The 20,726-nt window shown below is 41.7% G+C and overlaps 1 protein-coding gene across 5 annotated transcripts in view; it reads left to right on the forward strand.

The window, feature by feature from the left end:
* Window positions 1–20,726, forward strand: part of S100PBP (S100P binding protein) — a 43,213-nt gene that overhangs the window by 11,754 nt on the left and 10,733 nt on the right. For 4 of the 5 annotated variants that reach the window (XM_009204125.4, XM_003891526.4, XM_017959414.3 and 1 more), the window contains exon 5: window positions 1,263–1,366. In XM_009204125.4, the coding sequence (XP_009202389.2) occupies window positions 1,263–1,366 (104 nt within the window). Of the gene's footprint in view, window positions 1–1,262; window positions 1,367–19,969; window positions 20,021–20,726 lie in introns of all 5 variants that reach the window. The other variant, XR_002522349.2, reaches the window with a different exon arrangement.

Raw genomic sequence — 20,726 nt, forward strand, 5'->3', positions numbered from 1 at the left:
TTGCTTATACATTTATTATATTTATTTTGCTTATACATTTATTATATTTATTTTGCTTAAAAAATTTAATTAGGCCGGGTGCAGTGACTCACACCTGAAATCCCAGTACTTTGGGAGGCTGAGGTGGGCCAATTGCTAGAACTCAGGAGTTCAGTACCAATCTGGGCAACATGGCGAGACCCCGCCTCTACTAAAAATAAAAAAAAATACCCAGGTGTGGTGGCACACACCTGTGGTCCCAGCTACTAGGGAGACCGAGGTGGGAAGATTGCTTGAGCCCAGGGGACAGAGGTTGCAGTGAGCCGAGATCATGCCACTGCACACCAGCCTGGGAGACAGACCTTATATAAAAAATAAATATTTAAATTGTTACAAATAAGGCTAAAGTTTCCTTTGACTACGACCCTGAATCCCAGTTTCCTGGTTTTTTATTTTGTTCACATAATTGAGAGAAATCTTGTGAATTGCTTACAATGTAAGTGATATAAAAAACTCACAACTCAGGCTACTTGGGACAGTAATAAATTTGCAGTCTCAATATTCTTATCCACTGACTCTTTGGTACAGTCAGTCAGTATGAATATGGGCCAGAAACTGCTTTCACCAAGGTCACCGTTGCTGATTGCCAGATACAGTGATTCTTTTCAGTCTTTATCCCATTTAACTTTTCAATTTCACTCTAGAAAGTTAGCTATTTTCTGACTAACCTTGAATTACTCAACAAATACTTTCTTTCTCTAGGGACTAGGTAATCTTCACCTTTCTATTCCTTGTTAGCAGGAGGTTGTATCTATTTCCTTCAAGCTGGAATGCAGTGGTGTGATCATAGCTCACAGCAGCTTGAACTCGTGAACTCAAGTCATCCTCCCTCCTCAGCCTCCTGAGTAGCTCGGACTATAGGCACACGCAGCCATGTCCAGCTCATTTAAAAAAAAAATTTATTGGGTTTCACTGTGTTGCCCTGGCGGGTCTCAAATTCCTGGCCTCAAGCAGTCCTCCTGCCTGAGACTCCCAGAGTGCTGGGATTACATGTGTTAGCCACCACACCCAGCTTCTCTTCTTTTTTCTCGATTCCATACTCCATTTGAGTTTTTTTTTTTTTTTTTTTGGCTAATACTGTCCTCTGCCTCTTGATCATAAAGATAATTTTGCCTCTGAAACTTAGTTCTAATCAATCAGCAGTATATCACTTCTCTCTACAAAGCTCTATATTCCTGTTTCTAATGGGCTGTTTTTCTTTTTTCTGGTTTGCTTTATCCAAGGACTAATGTTCCGACGTTTTCACAATCAAATCTAGAACAGCAGAAGCAGCTTTATCTCAGGAGTGTCATTGCTCATATAGAAGACCCAGAGGACACTAACCAAGGTAACATGGTAACCAAAGAAAGGCATAAAAACATGTGATGCAACTTTCTCTTTCCACTGTAACAGCTTAAACTGACTGGGAGATTGTTTAGAATTTTCTTAAATTCTTGAGAAAGATAACTTCCTTACTCAAAGATTTTCGTTTAAAGGGATTGCCTAACTAGATAATTCTCAAAGTGGTTTGGTTAACCATTATTAGAGAGGGGTCTAAGCACGCTTACAACAGTACATGAAAGGTGCCTCCCTCATGGCTGAGGGCTTTAACCCAGACCTGTACATTTTTGCTAGGGATTTTTTGTCTGAAAAATGATGGAAGTGGATGACCAGGTGCTGCTTACTAATCAGTGGTTTTTAAAATTTGCAATGTTTTATTTTCCCTGTTACCTTCAAGCATTTAAATGTAAAAGCAGGCATTTCAAATACCATTCTGCATTTTGGCTTCTGAATAAAAGCTCTTGAAAGGTTTGGCTACCTTCCAGATCCTTCAAGTTGTGTTCTCCCCTCTTCATTAGAAGATAATTGCAAACCAAAGTGACTAGATTCTTTCTCCAGCTCTCAAGAGACTACAGTCCATGTTATCATTCAGCCTGAACTGTTGGCTGATGGGAAAGCTCCTAAAGGGGAGACTTGTGGGAAGAACTGAAGGTGAAGGGGTTAGAGAGGTTTTATACTGATAAAAGAATCACTTCTTAAAAAGATCACTCCAGGCTAGGCGTGGTGGCTCATGCCTGTAATCTCAGCACTTCTGGAGGCAGAGGAAGGCAGGTCACTTGAGGCCAGGAGTTTAAGACCAGCCTGGCCAGCATGGCAAAACCCCATCTCTACTAAAACTATAACAATTAGCTGAATTGTATTCTTTTGGGAAAAAAAAAAATTAGCCAGGTGTGGTGGCACATGCCTATAATCCTAGCTACTCGTGTGGCTGAGGCACAACGATCACTTGAATCCGGGAGGCAGAGGTTGCAGTGAGCCAAGATCATGCCATCGCACTTTAACACGGGTGACAGAATGAGACTCTGTCTCAAAAAAAAAAAAAATCCATGTTCTGTCATCTTTATTCATTCTGCAAACTTTTCTCGAGTATTTCAGTGGTGGTAGGTAGGAAGAAAAGGAATTAGAAATGTAAAGAGGAGTAAGATAGGGTCGTGGCCCTCTGGGAATTCATAGCCCAGAGAAGAAGATAATTACACTGCAGTATTGATTAGTGTTCTGATAGAATTACATATAAAGTACAGTAGGAGCAGGGAAGGAGCCCTTCTGCTTGTGTTTGGGAAAAGTGGAAGATGAGGAAGAAGGATGCCCTAGGTGAGCTCCACAGAGAAGATAATTAGTTTAATTACTCTAAGATCTATTGTAAATCACTAGGGAGCGTTTTAGGAGGATTTTTGGTCCTTTCGCAGAGGAGACTCTTCTTTCTTTTGACAAATCCTGAATTATGTAGTAGTTTTTCTTGTTTGTTTTATAAGACTATGAGTGAAAGGTTTAGAACTCAGAGACATCAGTCAGAAGAATTTTTTATCCCCTGTCCTTTTTTCACTGAATATTTCATAAGCAACCAAATATTATACTGATTATTAGCCCTCTGCTTGTGAGATCCCTTTGCTAGAACTATTTTAGGTCTGGTAGAAGTAGAGAAACCTCTCCTCTCCACCTCTCCCCCGACCATTGAAGGGGCAAATTTAAAAGAAATCTGTCTATATTCAAGCTCTGTGGAAGAGGCCTAGTCATGTCATTGCTTTTCCCTCTGTGAGCTGACTCCTTTTTTTATATCCTAGGCAGTTGACACTGATGATATCCAGTTACGTTTTCTCTCTCATTTGGAACATTTAAAGAAAATTTCCCAAGAAAAGTAAAGAGCAGCTGTTCACACTATAACATCATTTTCAGTCTTTTTCGCCATTCAGCAGTTCCTCTCCCAGTATTACCACAACAATCTATATCCCATAAAGAATAGCTAGAATAACTATAGTGAATAGGCAGCATACTTCAGTGGTTGAGAGAAGAAAGTCTAGTCTAGAGTTAACATCTGGGTTCACATCTTGGCACCACTGCTTACTGGCTGGGTGAGCCATTAAAAACTCATTTGTAAAATGGGGATAATATCAAATCTTAGCTTACATGAAAATTGTACGGGTATAAGGCATAGAACAGTACCTAGCGCTAGCAACTAACATTGAATAGTTGCTGTTATCAGCAAGAAAGGATATCTTTTCATACTGAATTTTTTATAGGTAAAATAGCCTTAAATCTAGTGTTTGTTTTTAAATCACAGACAAAAAATACTGGAAATAGCTTTGATAAAATGTTGATAAATGAAGGTGAGTGGTGAGTCCACTTTCTACTTTTGTGTATATTTGACAATTTCCATAATTAAAAAGTTGTTTTTTAAGCACGTCTTTTAGGGCATTCATTTTTTTCAACATTACAAATTACTCTAAAAATTTCACAGACCTCTGGCACTTCCTTCTGCCTTCCAGGAACCCAGTATAATAAGTTTTTCTGTCACTTCCATTGCCCAGTGTTCCTACATCCAAAATCGTAAGATTTTCATATACCATATTGCAAGGGCGGGAGTGCTGTATTCTTCACCTTTCCTCCATTTGTATGTGAATTATAGTGCAGCCAGAAGCACAAAAGGGGAGCATAGTACTTCCTGTCCTCCTTTTTGAGATGTTTATTGTATTTAACCTTAAAAAAGTATAATTCTTCAGGTTCTTATCAGACACAGAGAAATTAGTAAGGAGTAGATTCAAATGTAGTTCTTGCCAGTTCAGTTTGAATCCTCTCCATGGGGTTAGTTATGTCTTTTCACTTTATCAATAATGTATATATTATTGATGTAGAATGTAACAAAGTAAATCATCCTTCAATTCCATTATTCTAATGTAAGTATAATGTCTTTAGTTTAGTGCCGCATTTTTTTTTTTTTAATAATAACACTTAAAAAGAAATACCACTTCCTTTCTGGTATCCTTGCAAGTGGAAAACTTTCTGTGAAACTATATGTACTTAAAGTAGAAAAGGACAATTAAGAGCTTCTCTTTAATCTCCTAAAACATAAATCTGTTCTATGTATCTTTGCCAAGTGACCATTTAGCCTTTGTTTGGAGTTCTAATAATGCAAAACACATTACCTCATAAGGCAGGTCATTCATTGCTTAGAAAATTCTAGTTGTTAGAAAGTTATTCCTTACGTTGAGTCAATTGTGGCTTCCCTGTAACTTCTAGTGGTAGTTTCTAGTTCTGCCCTCTAGCATTATGAAAAATAACTTTGTTCTGTCTTTCATTTTTTATTCTTTTCTTTTTTTTTTTTTTTTTTTGGAGACAGAGTCTTACTCTGTTGCCCAGACTGGAGTGCAGTGGTGCGACCTCAGCTCACTGAAGCCTCTGCCTCCCGGGTTCAAGCAATTGTCCTGCCTCAGCCTCCCAAGTAGCTGGGACCACAGGTGTGGGCAGCCACACCTGGTTAATTTTTGTATTTTTAGTAGAGACAGCGTTTCACAATTTTGGCCAGACTGGTCTCGAACTCCTGGCCGCAAGTGATCCGCCCACCTTGGCCTCCCAAAGTGCTGGAATTACAGGCATGAGCCACAGCACCTGGCCCATTTTTTATTTTCAGACATTAGAAATAATGAGTCTCTCTCCTACAAAGAAAAAAACTTAAAATCACCTATAAATCCATCCTGCCACCTAGAAATAACAAAATTAACATTTTGATAATTATCTTTCCTGTAAGGTAGAATATATACAGGGAAATTACATATTAATAGTTTATAATCTGCTTTCTTTGTACTTAATATATTAAGGAACTTTTCATGTTAAATATTTGAAATTAAGATTTTTAATGATTACAAAGTATTTTATTATATAATTTATTTCATCTTGGTAAATTAGATTGTGTCCATTTTCACTAGTAATGCTGCAGTGAACATTCTGGTCAATAGATGTTTATGTACAACTCTTATTTCTATAGGATGAATCCCTAGAAGTGGAATTGCTGGGTAAAGTATATAAACATTTAAAAAACTGTTACAAGTTACCAGATGGTCCTGCCCCAAAAAATTGTATTAATTTTTTTTTTTTTTTTTTGAGACGGAGTCTCGCTCTGTCACCCAGGCTGGAGTACAGTGGCCGGATCTCAGCTCACTGCAAGCTCTGTCTCCCAGGTTTATGCCATTCTCCTGCCTCAGCCTCCCGAGTAGCTGGGACTACAGGCGCCCGCCACCTCGCCCGGCTAATTTTTTTTTGTATTTTTAGTAGAGACGGGGTTTCACCGTGTTAGCCAGGATGGTCTCGATCTCCTGACCTCGTGATCCGCCCGTCTCGGCCTCCCAAAGTGCTGGGATTACAGGCTTGAGCCACCGCGCCCGGTCATGTATTAATTTTTAGTGTCACCATTTTGATAGGTAAATTTTAACATATTTTGTTTTAATAATTGGTAAGGTTAAACTTTTTTGTTTATTGGTAATTTATATTTAATCATAACTTTTAAAAAATCATCTAATATATATTCCATATTCCAATTTCCATAGTTGTCCCAAAAATGTATTTTTGTAACTTTGGTGAAATAGCATCTAATCAGAGTTCACATGTTTAGTTTTTGTCTCCTTACTCTCTTTTAATTTAGGTCACTTGTTTTATAGATTGTCCCACATTCTGAATTTTGTCTGTTTCTTAATTTGTTCCTCCATCCTCTGTATTTCCTGTAAACTAGAAGCTGGGTCCAGAGGTGGGATTAGATTCGAATTAAGTGTTTTTGGCAGGAATAATTCCTAGGTACTATCGTGTATTCATCCTACACTATATCCTCCTAACCAAATTAGGAGGCATATATGACACTTAATGACAGGTTGTTCCACAAATAGTAATACTAAGTTTGTTAAGGTGTAAACTGCCATATCTATCCATTGTAAAGTACATTTACCCCTTTGTAATTAGTAAATTATCTGTGGGGTGATGCTTTGGTACCATGTGAATATCCTATTCCCCAACAACTAACTCTTCACCTGATTGCTTGAGCATTTATTGATGATCCTTGCTTGAATGAGCTATTGCACTGGGAGTTACATAGAAAATGTTCTTTTTTGGCTGGGTGTGGTGGCTCGTGCCTATAATCCCAGCACTTTGGGAGGCCGAGGCAGGTGGATCATCTGAGGTCAGAAGTTCGAGACCAGCCTGACTAACATGATGAAACCTGTCTCTACTAAAAATATAAAAATTAGCTAGGCGTGGTTGTGGGCACCTGTAATCCCAGCTGCTTGGTAGGCTGTGGCAGGAGAATCTCTTGAACCCAGGAGGCAGAAGTTGCAGCAAGTGAAGATCACGCCATTGCACTCCAGCCTGGGCAACAAGAGCAAAGTTCTATCTCAAAAGAATGTTCATTTTCTAAATATGTAACTTCTTCTACAGTTATTAACTAGCATTCTTTTATAAAGATTTTCTATTATTTTAGTATTACTATAACCTCATGGATTTTTTTTTAAAGAATCAATGTGTAGGCCGGGCGCGGTGGCTCACGCCTGTAATCCCAGCACTTTGGGAGGCCCGGTAGGATCCACAAGGTCAGGAGATCCCGAGACCATGGTGAAACCCCGTCTCTACTAAAAATATAAAAAAATTAGCGGTGTGATGGCAGGTGCCTGTAGTCCCAGCTACCGCCCAGGAGGCTGAGGCAGGAGAGTGCTTTGGGAACCGGGGCCGGGCTTGCAAGTGAGCGGATCCCTTTTCCTGCACTCCAGCCAGGGGGACAGAGCAAGACTCCGTCTCAAAAGAATCAATGTGTTGTAATCAATTATAGCTACTGTTCTTTTTTCTTTTTGATGCTCAGTTTGTCTCAAATTTGATAAATGGGAGCTCCTTCAAGATGATTCTTGGCCGGGCGCGGTGGCTCAAGCCTGTAATCCCAGCACTTTGGGAGGCGAGGCGGGTGGATCACGAGGTCAGGAGGTCGAGACCATCCTGGCTAACATGGTGAAACCCGTCTCTACTAAAAATACAAAACTAGCGAGGCGTGGTGGCGCCTGTAGTCCCAGCTACTTGGGAGGCTGGTGGAGGAGTAAATGAGCCGGAGGTGGAGCTTGCAATGAGCGAGAGATCACAGCCACTGCACGCAGCCTGGGCGACAGGCGAGACTCCGTCTCAAAAAAAAAAAAAAAAGATGATTCTTGTTCCTATTGGCATGATCCCGTTAATCTTTTTTTAATTGTAAAAAAATACGTCTAACATAAAATTTACCATCTTAACCATTTTTAAGTGCACAATTCAGTAATGTTACATATATTCACATTGTTGTGAAACATATCTCCAGAACCTCTTCATCTTGCAAATCTAAAACTCTATACCTACACAACAGTTCCCCTTCTCTCCCCTCAGTCTCTGGTAACCACCATTCTACTTTCTTTTCTTTTTTTTTTAAATATGACTACTTTAGATACCTTTTATAAGTGGAATCATACAATATTTATCTTTTTGTGACTGGCTTATTTCATTTAGTATAATGTCTTCAAGGTTTACCCGTTGTGGCATGTGACAGGATTTCCTTCCTTTTTAAAAATTTTTATTTTTATTTTTTTCTATTTTTCTCACCACTCAATTTCCTTCCTTTCTAAGGCTGAATAATATTCCATTGTATATATACACACCATTTTGTTTGATCCATTCATCTGTCAGTGGACATTAGGGTTGCTTCCACTTCTTGGCTATTGTGAATAGTGCCACTATGAACATGGGTCTACAGCTATCTCTTTAAGACCCTATTTTTAATTCTTTTGGATATATATGCAGAAGTGGCATTGCTGGACCATATGGTAGGTCTGTTTTTAATTTTTTGAGAAACTTTCATACTGTTTTTCACAGCAGTTGCGCCATTTTGCAGTCCTACCAACAGTGCACGAGAGTTTTAATTTTTCCCCATCCTTGCCAGCACTGGTTTTTTTGTGCTTTTTTTTTTTTTTTTTTTTTTTTTTTTTTTAGTCTGGAGTCTCGCTCTGTCACCCAGGCTGGAGTGCAGTGGTACAGTCTTGGCTCACTGCAACCTCTGCCTCCCACGTTCAAGCCATTCTCGTGCCTCAGCCTCCCAAGTAGCTGGGACTACAGGCACACTCCACCACGTCTGGCTAATTTTTGTATTTTAGTAGAGATGGGGTTTTGCCATGTTGGTCAGGCTGGTTTTGAACTCCTGAGCTCAAGTGATCTCCCCATCTCGGCCTCCCAAAGTGCTGGGATTGCAGGTGTGAGCCACTGCACCTGGCTTGTGTTTTTGTTTTTGTTTTGTTTTGTTTTTTTTATAGTAGCTTCCTAAAGGGTGTTAAATCAGTATTCATTGTGTTTGTGTCACAACTAAGTATTGTTCACTGAAAAGCCAAGTAGTATATTATGGCTTCATTTTCTTTCTTGAATTGTTTATTTTTGTAGAGTTGTTAATTGCTTCACTTTCTTTCATTGAATTTTTTTTCAGGAGAGCTTTTTCCTAGAGCCTTCTGTTCTACTGCTCCAATTTGCACTGCTTGTTCTGTAGCCCTGCAACAGAGCTGTCATCCCAGGATTTTCCTCTGCTGCCCTACTGGGTTGAATCCTGTTTCTTGGATCCTGTATCTTCCTCTTTCTTATTTTTGGTTTTAGTAGAGGACATCCTCTGAGAATATCTAAGAAAGGATGCATAGATTTTTTTTGTCTCTGCATATCTGAGCATGTCTTTATTCTATCCTTATACTTGATTGATAGTTTGATACAGAATTCTAAATTTAAAATCAATTTTTGCTCAGAAATTTGAAGACATGGCCGGGCGCAGTGACTCACACCTATAATCCCAGCACTTTGGGAGGCTGAGGCGGGTGGATCACAAGGTCAGGAGTTTGAGACCAGCTTGGTCAATATGGTGAAACCCCATCTCTACTAAAAAAAAAACTATACAAAAATTAGCTGGGTGTGGTGGCGGGCGCCTGTAGTCCAGCCTGGGTGACAGAGCAAGACTCTGTCTCAAAAAAAAAAAAAAAAGAAATTTGAAGACATTCAGTACTGCTCTTAAGAAGTCTGTTATCAGTTTAACTTTTATTTATTTGTATGTGATCTGTCTTTTTCTCTCTGGAAGTTCTTTTTTTTGTTTGTTTGTTTGAGACAGTCTCTGTTGTCCAGGCTGGAGTGCAGTGGCATGATCTGAGCTCACTGCAGCCTCCACCTCCTGCGTTCAAGCGGTTCTTCTGCCTCAGCCTCCCAAGTAGCTGGGATTATAGGCACCCGCCACCTGCCTGTAATCCCAGCTACTCGGGAGGCTGAGGCAGGAGAATCACTTGAACCCAGGAGGCGGAGGAGGCGGTGAGCCGAGATCGCGTCATTGCACTCCAGCCTGGGCAACAAGAGCGAAACTCTGTCTCAAAAAAGAAAAAAAAAAAAAGATAATAAGCATATTGGACTAAAAACTTTCTTTGTGCACCTTTGTAATTCCTCCCTTCTGCCTTTCTCTGCCCCCTCTAATCCCCAGGCAAGATTTACCACTGATCCAGTGTCTACTGCCGTTAGTTTGCATTTTCTAAAGTTTTATGTGATGGAATCATATGCTATGGTAGTCTTTTGAGTCTGGCTTCTTTGTCTCAACATAATTATTTTGAAATTCATCCATGTTGCATGTTTATTTCTTTTTATTGCTGAGTAGTATTCCATTAAATAGATTTATCCCTAAGTGAATGTTTACCCATTCACTTAGATGGGCATTTGGCTTATGTTCAATTTTTGGCTATTACAGCTAAAGCTGTTAGGAACATTCATGCACAGATCTTTGTATATTGACTGGGTCATATGGTAGGTGTGTGTTTAACTTTTTAAGAAACTGCCAAACTGTGTTCCAAAGTAGTTGTACCATTTTTTATTTCTATTAGCAGTTGTATGAATTCTGGTTGTTCCCAGCCTTACCAGCAGTTGGGTATGGTCACTATTTTTAACTTTTTTGCCAAGTTTTTAATTGTAAAATACACATAATATACACATAACCATCTTTTTAAAACCTTTTTATAGAAACATTTTGGCTGGGTGCAGTGGCTCACGCCTGTAATCCTAACACTTTGGGAGGCTGGGGTGGGCGGATTACCTGAGGACAGGAGTTCGAGACCAGCCTGGCCAATTTGGTGAAACCCCGTCTCTACTAAAAATACAAAAATTAGCCAGGCGTGGTGGCAGATGCCTGCAATCCCAGCTACTCGGGAGGCGAGTCAGGAGAATCGCTTGAACCCAGGAGGCAGAGGTTGCAGTGAGCCGAGATCATGCCATTGCACTTTAGCCTGGGCGACAAGCAAAACTCCGTCTCAAAAAAGAAAAAGTTATAAGTGTACAGTTCAGTGGTATTAAGTATATTCATATTGTTGTACAGCCATCACCATATCCATTTCAATAATTTTTTGGTCTTGTACATCTGAAGCTTTGTTTTTTATTTTTTTAAAGATGGAGGTCTTGCTACATTTCCCAGGTTAGGCTCAAATTCCTAGGCTTAAGCAATCCTCCTCCTCAGCCTCCCGAGTGTCTGAGACTATAGGCACACATCGCTATACCCACTACAAATCCAAAGCTCTATACCCATTAAACAGTAACTCCCCATTCCCATCTCCCTTTAGCCCCTGACAACCACCATTCCACTTTATGTGTTTATGAATTTGACTACTGTAACAGGAACCTCACATAAGTGGAGTCAGACAAAGTGGTATTTGTCTTTTTGTGACTGGCTTATTTCACTTAGCATAATGTCCTCAAGGTTCATGTTTGTTGTAGCATGTGTCAGAATCTCCTTCCTTTTTAAGACTTAGTAATATTATAGTGTATGGATGCCACATTTTGATTATCCATTTATACATCAATGGACACTTGGTTTTCTTCCACCTTTTAGCTATTGTGAATAATGCTGCTATGCATATGCGTCTACAGATATCTTTTTGAGACTCTGCTTGCAATTCTTACGTACTGAGAAGAGGAATTGCTAGATCATATGCTAATTATATATATTTTTTTATTTTTTTATTTTTATTTTATTTATTTTTTTAACATGGAGTCTAGCTCTGTCACCCAGGCTGGAGTGCAGTGGCACAACCATAGTACAGTGCAGCCTCAAACTCCTGGCATCAGTCTCTTGAATAAGGTTAAACTACAGGTGCACACCACCATGCCTGGCTAATTTTTTTTTTTTTTTTTTTTTTTTTTTTTAATTTTTAGAGACAGGGTCTCACTGTGTTGCTCAGGCTGGTTGTAAACTCCTGGTCTCAAACTATCTTCCCACTCCAGCCTCTTTAGTAGCTGGGATTATAGGTACATATCACTGCACCCAGACTATTTTCTTTTACTTATTTGTTTTTTGAGACAAAGTCTCAGTCTGCCACTGAGGTTGGAGTACAGTGGTGTGATCTCAGTTCACTGCAACTTCTGCCTCCCAGGCTCGAGCAGTCCTCCCACCTCAGCCTCCCAAGTAGCTGGGACTACAGGCTTACCACCAAACCTGACTAATTTTTTGTTTTGTTTTGTTTTTTGTTTTGTTTTAAGATAGTCTTGCTCTGTTGCTGAGGCTGGAGTGCAGTGGTGCAATCTCAGTTCACTGCAACCTCTGCCTCCCAGGTTCAAGCGATTCTCCTGTCTCAGCCTCCTGAGTAGCTGGGATTACAGGTGTGCGTCCACCACACCTGGCTAATTTTTGTATTTTTAGTAGAGATGGGGTTTCACCATGTTGGCCAGGCTGGTCTTGAACTTCTGACCTCAAGTTATCTGCCCACCTTGGCCTCCCAAAGCACTGGGATTACAGGCTTGAGCCCCCGCACTCGGCCTAATTTTTTGTATTTTTGGTAGAGACCATGTTTTACCATGCCACTGCACCTGGCCACCTATTTTCTGTTTGTTAGTTTAGTAGTTTAGTTTAGTTTACTTTAGTTTGAGACAGAGTCTTGCTCTGTTGCCCAGGCTGGAATGCAATGGTGTGATCTTGGCTCGCTACAACCTCTGCCTCCTGGATTCAAGCAGTTCTCCCTGCCTCAGCCTCCCAAGTAGCTGGGATTCACCCACCACCACACCTGGCTAATTTTTGTATTTTTAGTAGAGGCGGGGTTTCGCCATGTTGGCCAGGCTGGTTTCTAACTCCTGACCTCAGGTGATCCGCCTTCCTCGGCTTCCCAAAGTGTTGGATTACAGGTGTGAGCCACCACGCCCAGCCTATTTTCTGTTTTTTAATGGGAGTCATCCTAATGGCTGTGAAGTGGTCAGTTTTTATAATTTTAGACATTCTAATGTATGTGTAGTGATATCTCATTGTAGTTTTCATTGTAGTTTTCGTTTGCATTTTCCTAATGAGTAATAATGTTGTGCTTATTCGCCATCTGTATATCTTCTTTGGTGAAGTATTTTTTGCTCATTTAAAAAATTGGATTATTTTCTTATTATTGAGTTTTGAGAGTTCTTTAAATACATATTCCAAATGCAAGTTTCTTTGCCAGATAAGTAATTTGGAAATATTTTCTCCCAGTGTATGCCTTGTCTTTTCATTCCCACGAGTGTCTTCTAAAGAACAGAAATTCTGCCAGGCGCGGTGGCTAATGCCTGCAATCCCAGCACTTTGGGAGGCCGAGGTGGGCGGATCACAAGGTCAGGAGATCGAGACCATCCTGGCTAACATGGTTAAACCCCATCTCTACTAAAAATACAAAAAAAGCTGGGCGTGGTGGCGGGCGCCTGTAGTCCCAGCTACTCAGGAGGCTGAGGCAGAAGGATGGCATGAAACCGGGAGGTGGAGATTGCAGTGAGCCGAGATCATGGCACTGCACTCCAGCCTGGGTGACAGAGTGAGACTTTTTCTCAAAAAAAAAAAAATTCTTAGTTTTGATGAAGTAAGTTTGTTTATTTTTATTTATTTATTTTTCTTTGTAGTCACTGGTTATAGCAGATGAGGTAAGTTTTAATCAGGTTTTTAAAAATTTCGTGGGTCAGGAGCGGTGGCTTACACCTGTAATCCCAGCACTTTGGGAGGCTAAGGCAAGCGGATCACCTGAGGTCAGGAGTTCGAGACCAGCCTGACCAACATGGAGAAAGCCCATCTCTACTAAAAATACAAAATTAGCTGGGCGTAGTGGTGCAAGCCTGTAATTCCAGCTACTCGGGAGGCTGAGGCAGGAGAATTGCTTGAACCTGGGAAGCGGAGGTTGTGGTGGGCCGAGATCATGCCACTGCACTCCAGCCTGGGCGACGAGCAAAATTCTGTCTCAAAAAAAAAAAAAACATATATATATATACATACACACACACACACACACACACACACACACACACACACGATTATACTTTCATGTGGTATCTAAAAAATCTTTGCCTGAAAGAAAAGGCCCCCAAAATTTTCTCCTATGTTTTTTTTCTAGAGGTTTTATAACTTTAGGGATTACATTTAGATCTGTGATCGTTTTAAAATATATTCTGTATGTAGTGCAAGATATGGATTAAAGCATGTAATCCCAGCACTTTGGGAGGCTCAGATAGGAAGATTGCTTGAGCCCAAGAGTTCGAGACCAGCCTGGGCAATGTGGTGAAACCTTGCCTCTACCAAAAAAAATTAAAAAGTTAGCCAGGTGTGGTGACACACACCTGTAGTCCTAGCTACTCAGAAGGCTGAGGCAGGAGGATTGCTTGAGCCCAGGAGAGGGAGGTTGCATTGATGCACCACGGCACTCCAGCCTGGGTGAGAGTGTAAGACTGTCTCAAGAAAATACATATATATATAGAGAGAGAGAGAGAGGGGAATGTAAGGCTTATCTTCTTGGCACATGGATATTCAGGTGCTTTTTTACCATTTATTGAAAAGACTGGCCGGGCGCGGTGGCTCACGCCTGTAATCCCAGCACTTTGGGAGGCCGAGGCGGGCGGATCACAAGGTCAGGAGATCGAGACCATCCTGGCGAACACGGTAAAACCCCGTCTCTACTAAAGATACAAAAAAAGTAGCCGGGCGTGGCGGCGGGCGCCTGTAGTCCCAGCTTCTAGGGAGGCTGAGGCAGGAGAATGGCGTGAACCCGGGAGGCGGGGAGCTTGCAGTGAGCGGAGATCCCACCACTGCACTCCCGCCTGGGTGACACAGCGAGACTCCGTCTCAAAAAAAAAAAAAAAAAAAGAAAAGACTGTCCATTCTGCATTGGATTACCTTTGTACCTTTGTCAAAAATCAGTTGTCTCTAGAAAAATCAGGTTTCCAGGAAAAAAAAAAGACTAATGTGTTTCCACTAGTGTTCTTATTTTTCAGTTGTGTTGGCTTTTGTAGATTCTTTGCATTTCCATATAAATTTTAGGATCAGTATATCAATTTCTTTTTTTTTTTTTTTTTTTTTTGAGACGGAGTCTCGCTCTGTCGCCCAGGCTGGAGTGCAGTGGCCAGATCTCAGCTCACTGCAAGCTCCGCCTCCCGGGTTTACGCCATTCTCCTGCCTCAGCCTCCCGAGTAGCTGGGACTACAGGCGCCCACCACCTCGCCCGGCTAGTTTTTTGTATTTTTTAGTAGAGACGGGGTTTCACCGGGTTAGCCAGGATGGCCTCGATCTCCTGACCTCGTGATCCGCCCGTCTCGGCCTCCCAAAGTGCTGGGATTACAGGCTTGAGCCACCGCGCCCGGCCCAGTATATCAATTTCTTAAAAAAGGCCTGGGATTTTGGTTGGGATTGTATTGAGTCTATATAAATAAATAAAACAGAGAGAGAATTAACATTTTATTTTGTTTTTTTGAGATGGAGTCTCGCTCTGTTCCCTAGGCTGTCGTGCAGTAGTGCGATCTTAGCTCACTGCAACCTCTGCCTCCAAGATTCAAGCAATTCTCCTGCCTCAGTCTCCCAAGTAGCTGGGTTTACAAGTGCCTGCCACTACACTCAGCTTAATTTTTTTATTTTTAATACAGGGTTTCACCATGTTGGCCAGGCTGTTCTCGAACTCTTGACTTCGAGTGATCAGCCCTCCTCAGCCTCCCAAAGTGCTGAGATTACAGGTGTAAGCCACCGCGCCCGGCTGAGAATTAAAACATTTTAATATTAAGTGTTTCGATTAAAGTCTTCTTTAATTTCCTTCGGAAATGTTTTGTAGCTTTTGTACAGTCTTGCACATCTTTTATCCAATTTATCCCTGAGTGTTTCATATTGTGATTATTTCATAAAATGATTTAGTTTTTAAAATTTCAGTGTCTGTTCATTGCTATTATATAGAAATGTAATTGATTTTTGTGTCTTGATCTTATTTTCTATAACCTTCCTAAATTCTTTTATTAGTTTGATAACTGTTTAATAGATTTTATCAGGTTTTCTCTATAGGTTATATTGTCAGCAAATAAAGAAATTTTTACTTGTTTCTTTCTGACTTAGATGCCTTTTATTTACTTTTCTTGTGCTGCCTAGAACCTCCAGTTAAGTGCAAATGAGATCTTTTCTTTTCTTTTCTTTTTTTTTTTGTTGTTGTTATTGTTGAGACAGTGTCTCACTCTGTTGCCCAGGCTGGAGCGCAGTGGCATGATCTCGGCTCACTGCAACCTCAGCCTCCTGAGTAGCTGGGATTACAAGCGTGAGCCACTGCACATGACCTAATTTTTTGTATTTTTAGTAGAGACAGGGTTTCACCATGTTAGCCAGGATGGTCTCAATCTCCTGACCTCATGATCTGCCCGCCTTGGCCTCCCACAGTGGTGGGATTACAGGCATGAGCCACCATGCCTGGCTGAGATCTTTTCCTGTTGTTGACTTTTTTTTTTTTTTTTTGGGATGGAGTCTCGCCCTGTCACCCAGGCTGGAGTACAGTGGCTCGATCTCGGCTCACTGCAATCTCTGCCTTCCAGTTTCAAGCAATTCTCCAGCCTCAGACTCCCGAGTAGCCGGGACTACAGGCACCCACCACCATGCCTGGCTAGTTCTTGTATTTTTAGTAGAGACGGGGTTTCACCATGTTGGCCAGGCTGATCTTGAACGCCTGACCTTAGGTGATCCGCCCACCTTGGTCTCTGAAATTGCTGGGATTACAGGTGTGAGCCACTGCGCCCAGCCAATTTTTTGTATTTTATCAGAGGTGGGATTTTGCTATATTGGCCAGGCTGGTCTCAAATTTATGACTTCAAATATCTGCCTACCTCTGCCTCCCAAAATGTTGGAGTAACAGGCGTGAGCCATTGTGCCCGACCCTGTTACTGATTTTAGAAAAACATTTAGAACTGGGCACGGTGGCTCATGCCTGTAATTCCAGTGCTTTGGGAAGCCAGTGTGGGAGGATCACTTGTGCCCAACCTAGGTGACAGAGCGAACCCTGTTTTGTTACTAATTTTTTTGAGATGGGGTCTGGTTGTGTCCCCCAGGCTAGAGTGCAGTGGGGCCGTCACAGCTCACTGCAGCCTCAACCTCCTTAGCTCAAGTAATCCTCTTACCTTGGCCTCCAGAGCAGCTGGGACTACAGGCATGTGTCACTATGCCTAGCTAATTGTTAAATTTTTTGTAGAGATGGTTTCCAGCTTTGGCCTCCCAAAGTACTGGGATTATGAGCATGAGCCACCATGCCCGGCCTGTGTTCTAATTTTTATTCCGAGATAGATAGATACATAGATAGATAGATTGAACAGGCTTGAGCCACCCGGCGCCCGGCCTTTTTTTTTTTTTTTTTTTTTTTTTTTTTGGGGAGCCCGGGTCTGCAGCTCTGTCACCGGGCTGGAGTACAGTGGCGGGATCTCAGCTCACTGCAAGCTCTGTCTCCAGGTTTATGTATTCTCCTGCCTCAGCCTCCTGAGTAGCTGGGACTACGAAAGCCCGCTTCCACCCTCGCCCGGCCTGGTTTTTGTATTTTAGTAGAGGCGGGGTTTTCACCGTGTTAGCCAGGATGGTCTCGATCTCCTGACCTGCATTGGTCGCCCGCGTCAGGCCTCCCAAGTGCTGGGATTACGGGCTTTGGTACGGCGGCATTAGGAGGCAGAAATCTCGGCTCACCGTCACCCAGGCTGGAGTGCAGTGGCATGATCTCGGCTCACTGCAAACTCCGCCTCCTGGGTTCCCGGCATTCTCCTGCCTCAGCCTCCCAAGTAGGTGAGACTCCAGGCACCCGCCACCATGCCCAGCTAATTTTTTTGTGTTACCCCGAGTAGAGGCGGGGACTGCCATGTTATCCGTGTTAGCCAGGATGGTCTCCATCTCCTGACGTTTCTTTTTTAAAAAATAGAGACAGTAGCCAAGCATTGTGGTGGCACATACTTGTAGTCCCAGCTACTTGGGAGACTGAAGTGGGAGGAACCCTTGAGCCCAGGAGGCTGAGTGAACCAATGTTGTGTAACGGCACTCCAGCCTAGGTGATGGAGTGAGGACCCTGTCTCTAAAAAGTTAAATAGAGATGGCGTCTTGCTGTTACCCAGGCTAGTCTCGAACTCTTGGCCTCCCAAAGTGCCACAATTACAGGCATGAGTTACCATGCCTGGCCTTGTTTTTAGCTTTTTAATGTGGAAGATCAGATCATTGATCTGAGAACTTCCTATTTTCTCTAAGCGTTTTAAGCCATAGGCTCCCCTTTAGGCACTGCTAGCTGCATCCCACACATTTTGATATGTTTTCATTTTCTTTTTCTTTTTTTCTATTTTTTTTGGGGTTGTTTTTTGAGATAAAGCCTTGCTGTGTACCCAGCCTGAGTGCAGTGGTACAATCACGGCTCACTGTAACATCAACCTCCTGGGCTCGTGATCCTCCTACCTCAGCCACCCAAGTAGCTGGGACTATAGGTGTGTGCCGCCAAGCCTGGCTAATTTTTTTTATTTTTTGTAGAGATGGGGTTTTGCCATATTGCCCACACTGGTCTCAAACCCCTGGGCTCAAGTGATCTACCCACCTGGGCCTCCCAAAGTGCTAGGATTATAGTATGTGAGCCACTGGGCCTTGCCTTAATTAATTAATTAAAAAAAAATTTTTTTTGAGACGGATTCTCACTCTATCACCCAGGCTGGAGTGCAGTGGTGTGGTCTCGGCTCACTGCTATCCACACCTCCTGGGTTCAAGCAATTCTCCTGCCTCAGCCTCCTAAGTAGCTGGAATTTCAGGTGCATGGCACCACACCCAGCTTATTTTTGTAGTTTTTTAGTAGAGATGGGGGTTTCACTGTGTTGGCCAGGCTGGTCTCAAACTCCTGACCTCGTGATCTGCCTGCCTCAGCCTCCCAAAGTGCTGGGATTACAGGCATGAGCCACCGCTCCTGGCCTCCTTAAGTAACTTTTATGTTTAAAGTAGATGTCTTACAGACAGCATTTAATTGGTGGCTGGGTCTTGCTTTTTTTTTTTTCTTCCCAGTCTCACAATCTCAGTCTTTAATTGGAGCATTAATCCATTTACATTTAATGTACAATCCCATATGGCTGGATTAATATCTACCATCTTGTTACTTGTTTTCTATTTGTTTTCTGTTTCCTCTTTCATCTTTTCCTGACTCATTTAATTTTTGTAGTATTTTTTAGTATTCCATTTTATCTCCATACTTACTGCCTATACTTATTTGTTGTATTTTTGTTATTTTATTACATTTATTATTGTTATTATGGAGATGGGATCTCACTCTGTTGCCTAGGCTAGAGTGCAGTAACATGATTATAGCTCACTGTAGTCTTGACTTCCTGGCCTCAAGCAATCCTCCCACCTCATCCTTCAAAGTGCTGGGATTACAGGCATGAGCCACCATACCCGGCATGTTATTTTTACGTTAAACAGTAAGTTATCTTTTTTTTTTTTTTGATACGGAGTTTCACTCTTGTTGCCCAGGCTGGAGTGCAATGGTGCGATCTTGGCTCACCGCAATCTCCGCCTCCCAGGTTCAAGCAATTCTCCTGCCTTAGCCTCCCTAGTAGCTGGGATTACAGGCATGTGCTACCACACCCAGCTATTTGTATTTTTAGTAGAGACAGGGTTTCTTCATGTTGGTCAGGCTGGTCTCGAACTCCCGACCTCAGGTGATCCGCCCACCTCTGCCTCCCAAAGTGCTGGGATTACAGGCATGAGCCACCGTGCCCGGCCATAACAGTAAATTATCTTTTAAAGACATCATCTAAATGGGAAAAATAGCCTTTTATATGTACTCACATACTTACCATTTTCAGTGCTTTTGATTATTTTCTATAGATCCAAGTTTCGATCTGGTATTATTTTCCTTTTTCCTAATGAACAACTTTTAATGTTTGTTGTAGTGCACATCTACTGATGATGAAGTCTCTCTGCTTTTATTTAGAACGTGTTTATTTTGCCTTCATTTAAAAAGCTTTTTATTTTGAAAAATTATAGACTTATAAGAAGTTTCAAGGCTCACGTCAGTTGTTTCTCTTCCCTCAGGGATCGCAATTCTTAGTAGTCTGAAAGCGCTTGTTTGATATATTTTGCCTAGTTTCTAGTAGCTTATAATGAGAGGTTAAGTCCCCCATTCATCTTAGCTAAAAGTGGAAATATCTGCTTTGGTTTTTATTGACGATCATAAACAGCAATGGTTATATAAATTGTGATTCTGAATTTCCCAGGACTGTTGAAGACATTCATATATCATTCAGTATCCCCTGTATCACTTCATAAATGAGTTACATAATAACTCCTGTTTCTTTTACTTTTTGCCTTGCCTGAAAGGAAAATCAGTCAAGATTTCTACTAGATCATCGCAGTTTTGTTGACCTAGAGGTGACACATTTGCATTCTTGCCTTCTACTTATTTTTTCTTTTCATTTATATTTTATTAATCTATTTATAAAAGCAGTAGCCCATGTCCCCTGTAGCACATTTTTTCTTTCCTTCTCTCTCCATTCCCTCCCCTGTATTAAGTACTTTACATTGCATGGAATAGAGACATTATGATTGCCTTTAAGTAACTGAGCTTAAGGAAAAGATAATTAGATGAGACTCTTTTCACCAGGCCTCGTAGTGAAAAGATTTAACCATAGAGCTGAATTACACGCTCCATCAGAAATGTGTGCCTCTGACCAGGTGGGACAGCTCATACCTGTAATCCCAGCGCTTTGGGAGGCCCAGGCGGGCGGATCATGAGGTCAGGAGTTCAAGACCAGCCTCACCAAGATGGTGAAACCCCATCTCTACTAAAAATACAAAAATCAGCCGGGCATGGTGGTGGGCACCTGTAATCCCAACTACTCGGGAGGCTGAGGCAGGAAAATCGCTTGAAACTGGAAGGCAGAGGTTGCAGTGAGCCAGTATTGAGCCACTGCACTCCAGCCTGGGCTAAAGAGTGAAACTCCATCTCAAAAAAAGAAAGAAAGAAAAAAGAAATGTGTGCCTCTGTTCCCTATTGGGATTTTCCCTAATCTAATCTGTTTCTGTGACCAGTACTTTTGCTGCTATTTAGCTATCTCAAGTAACTGTTTTTCCTTCT

The sequence above is a fragment of the Papio anubis genome, chromosome 1, assembly GCF_008728515.1.
Source record: "Papio anubis isolate 15944 chromosome 1, Panubis1.0, whole genome shotgun sequence".
NCBI classification, from domain to species: Eukaryota; Metazoa; Chordata; class Mammalia; order Primates; family Cercopithecidae; genus Papio; species Papio anubis.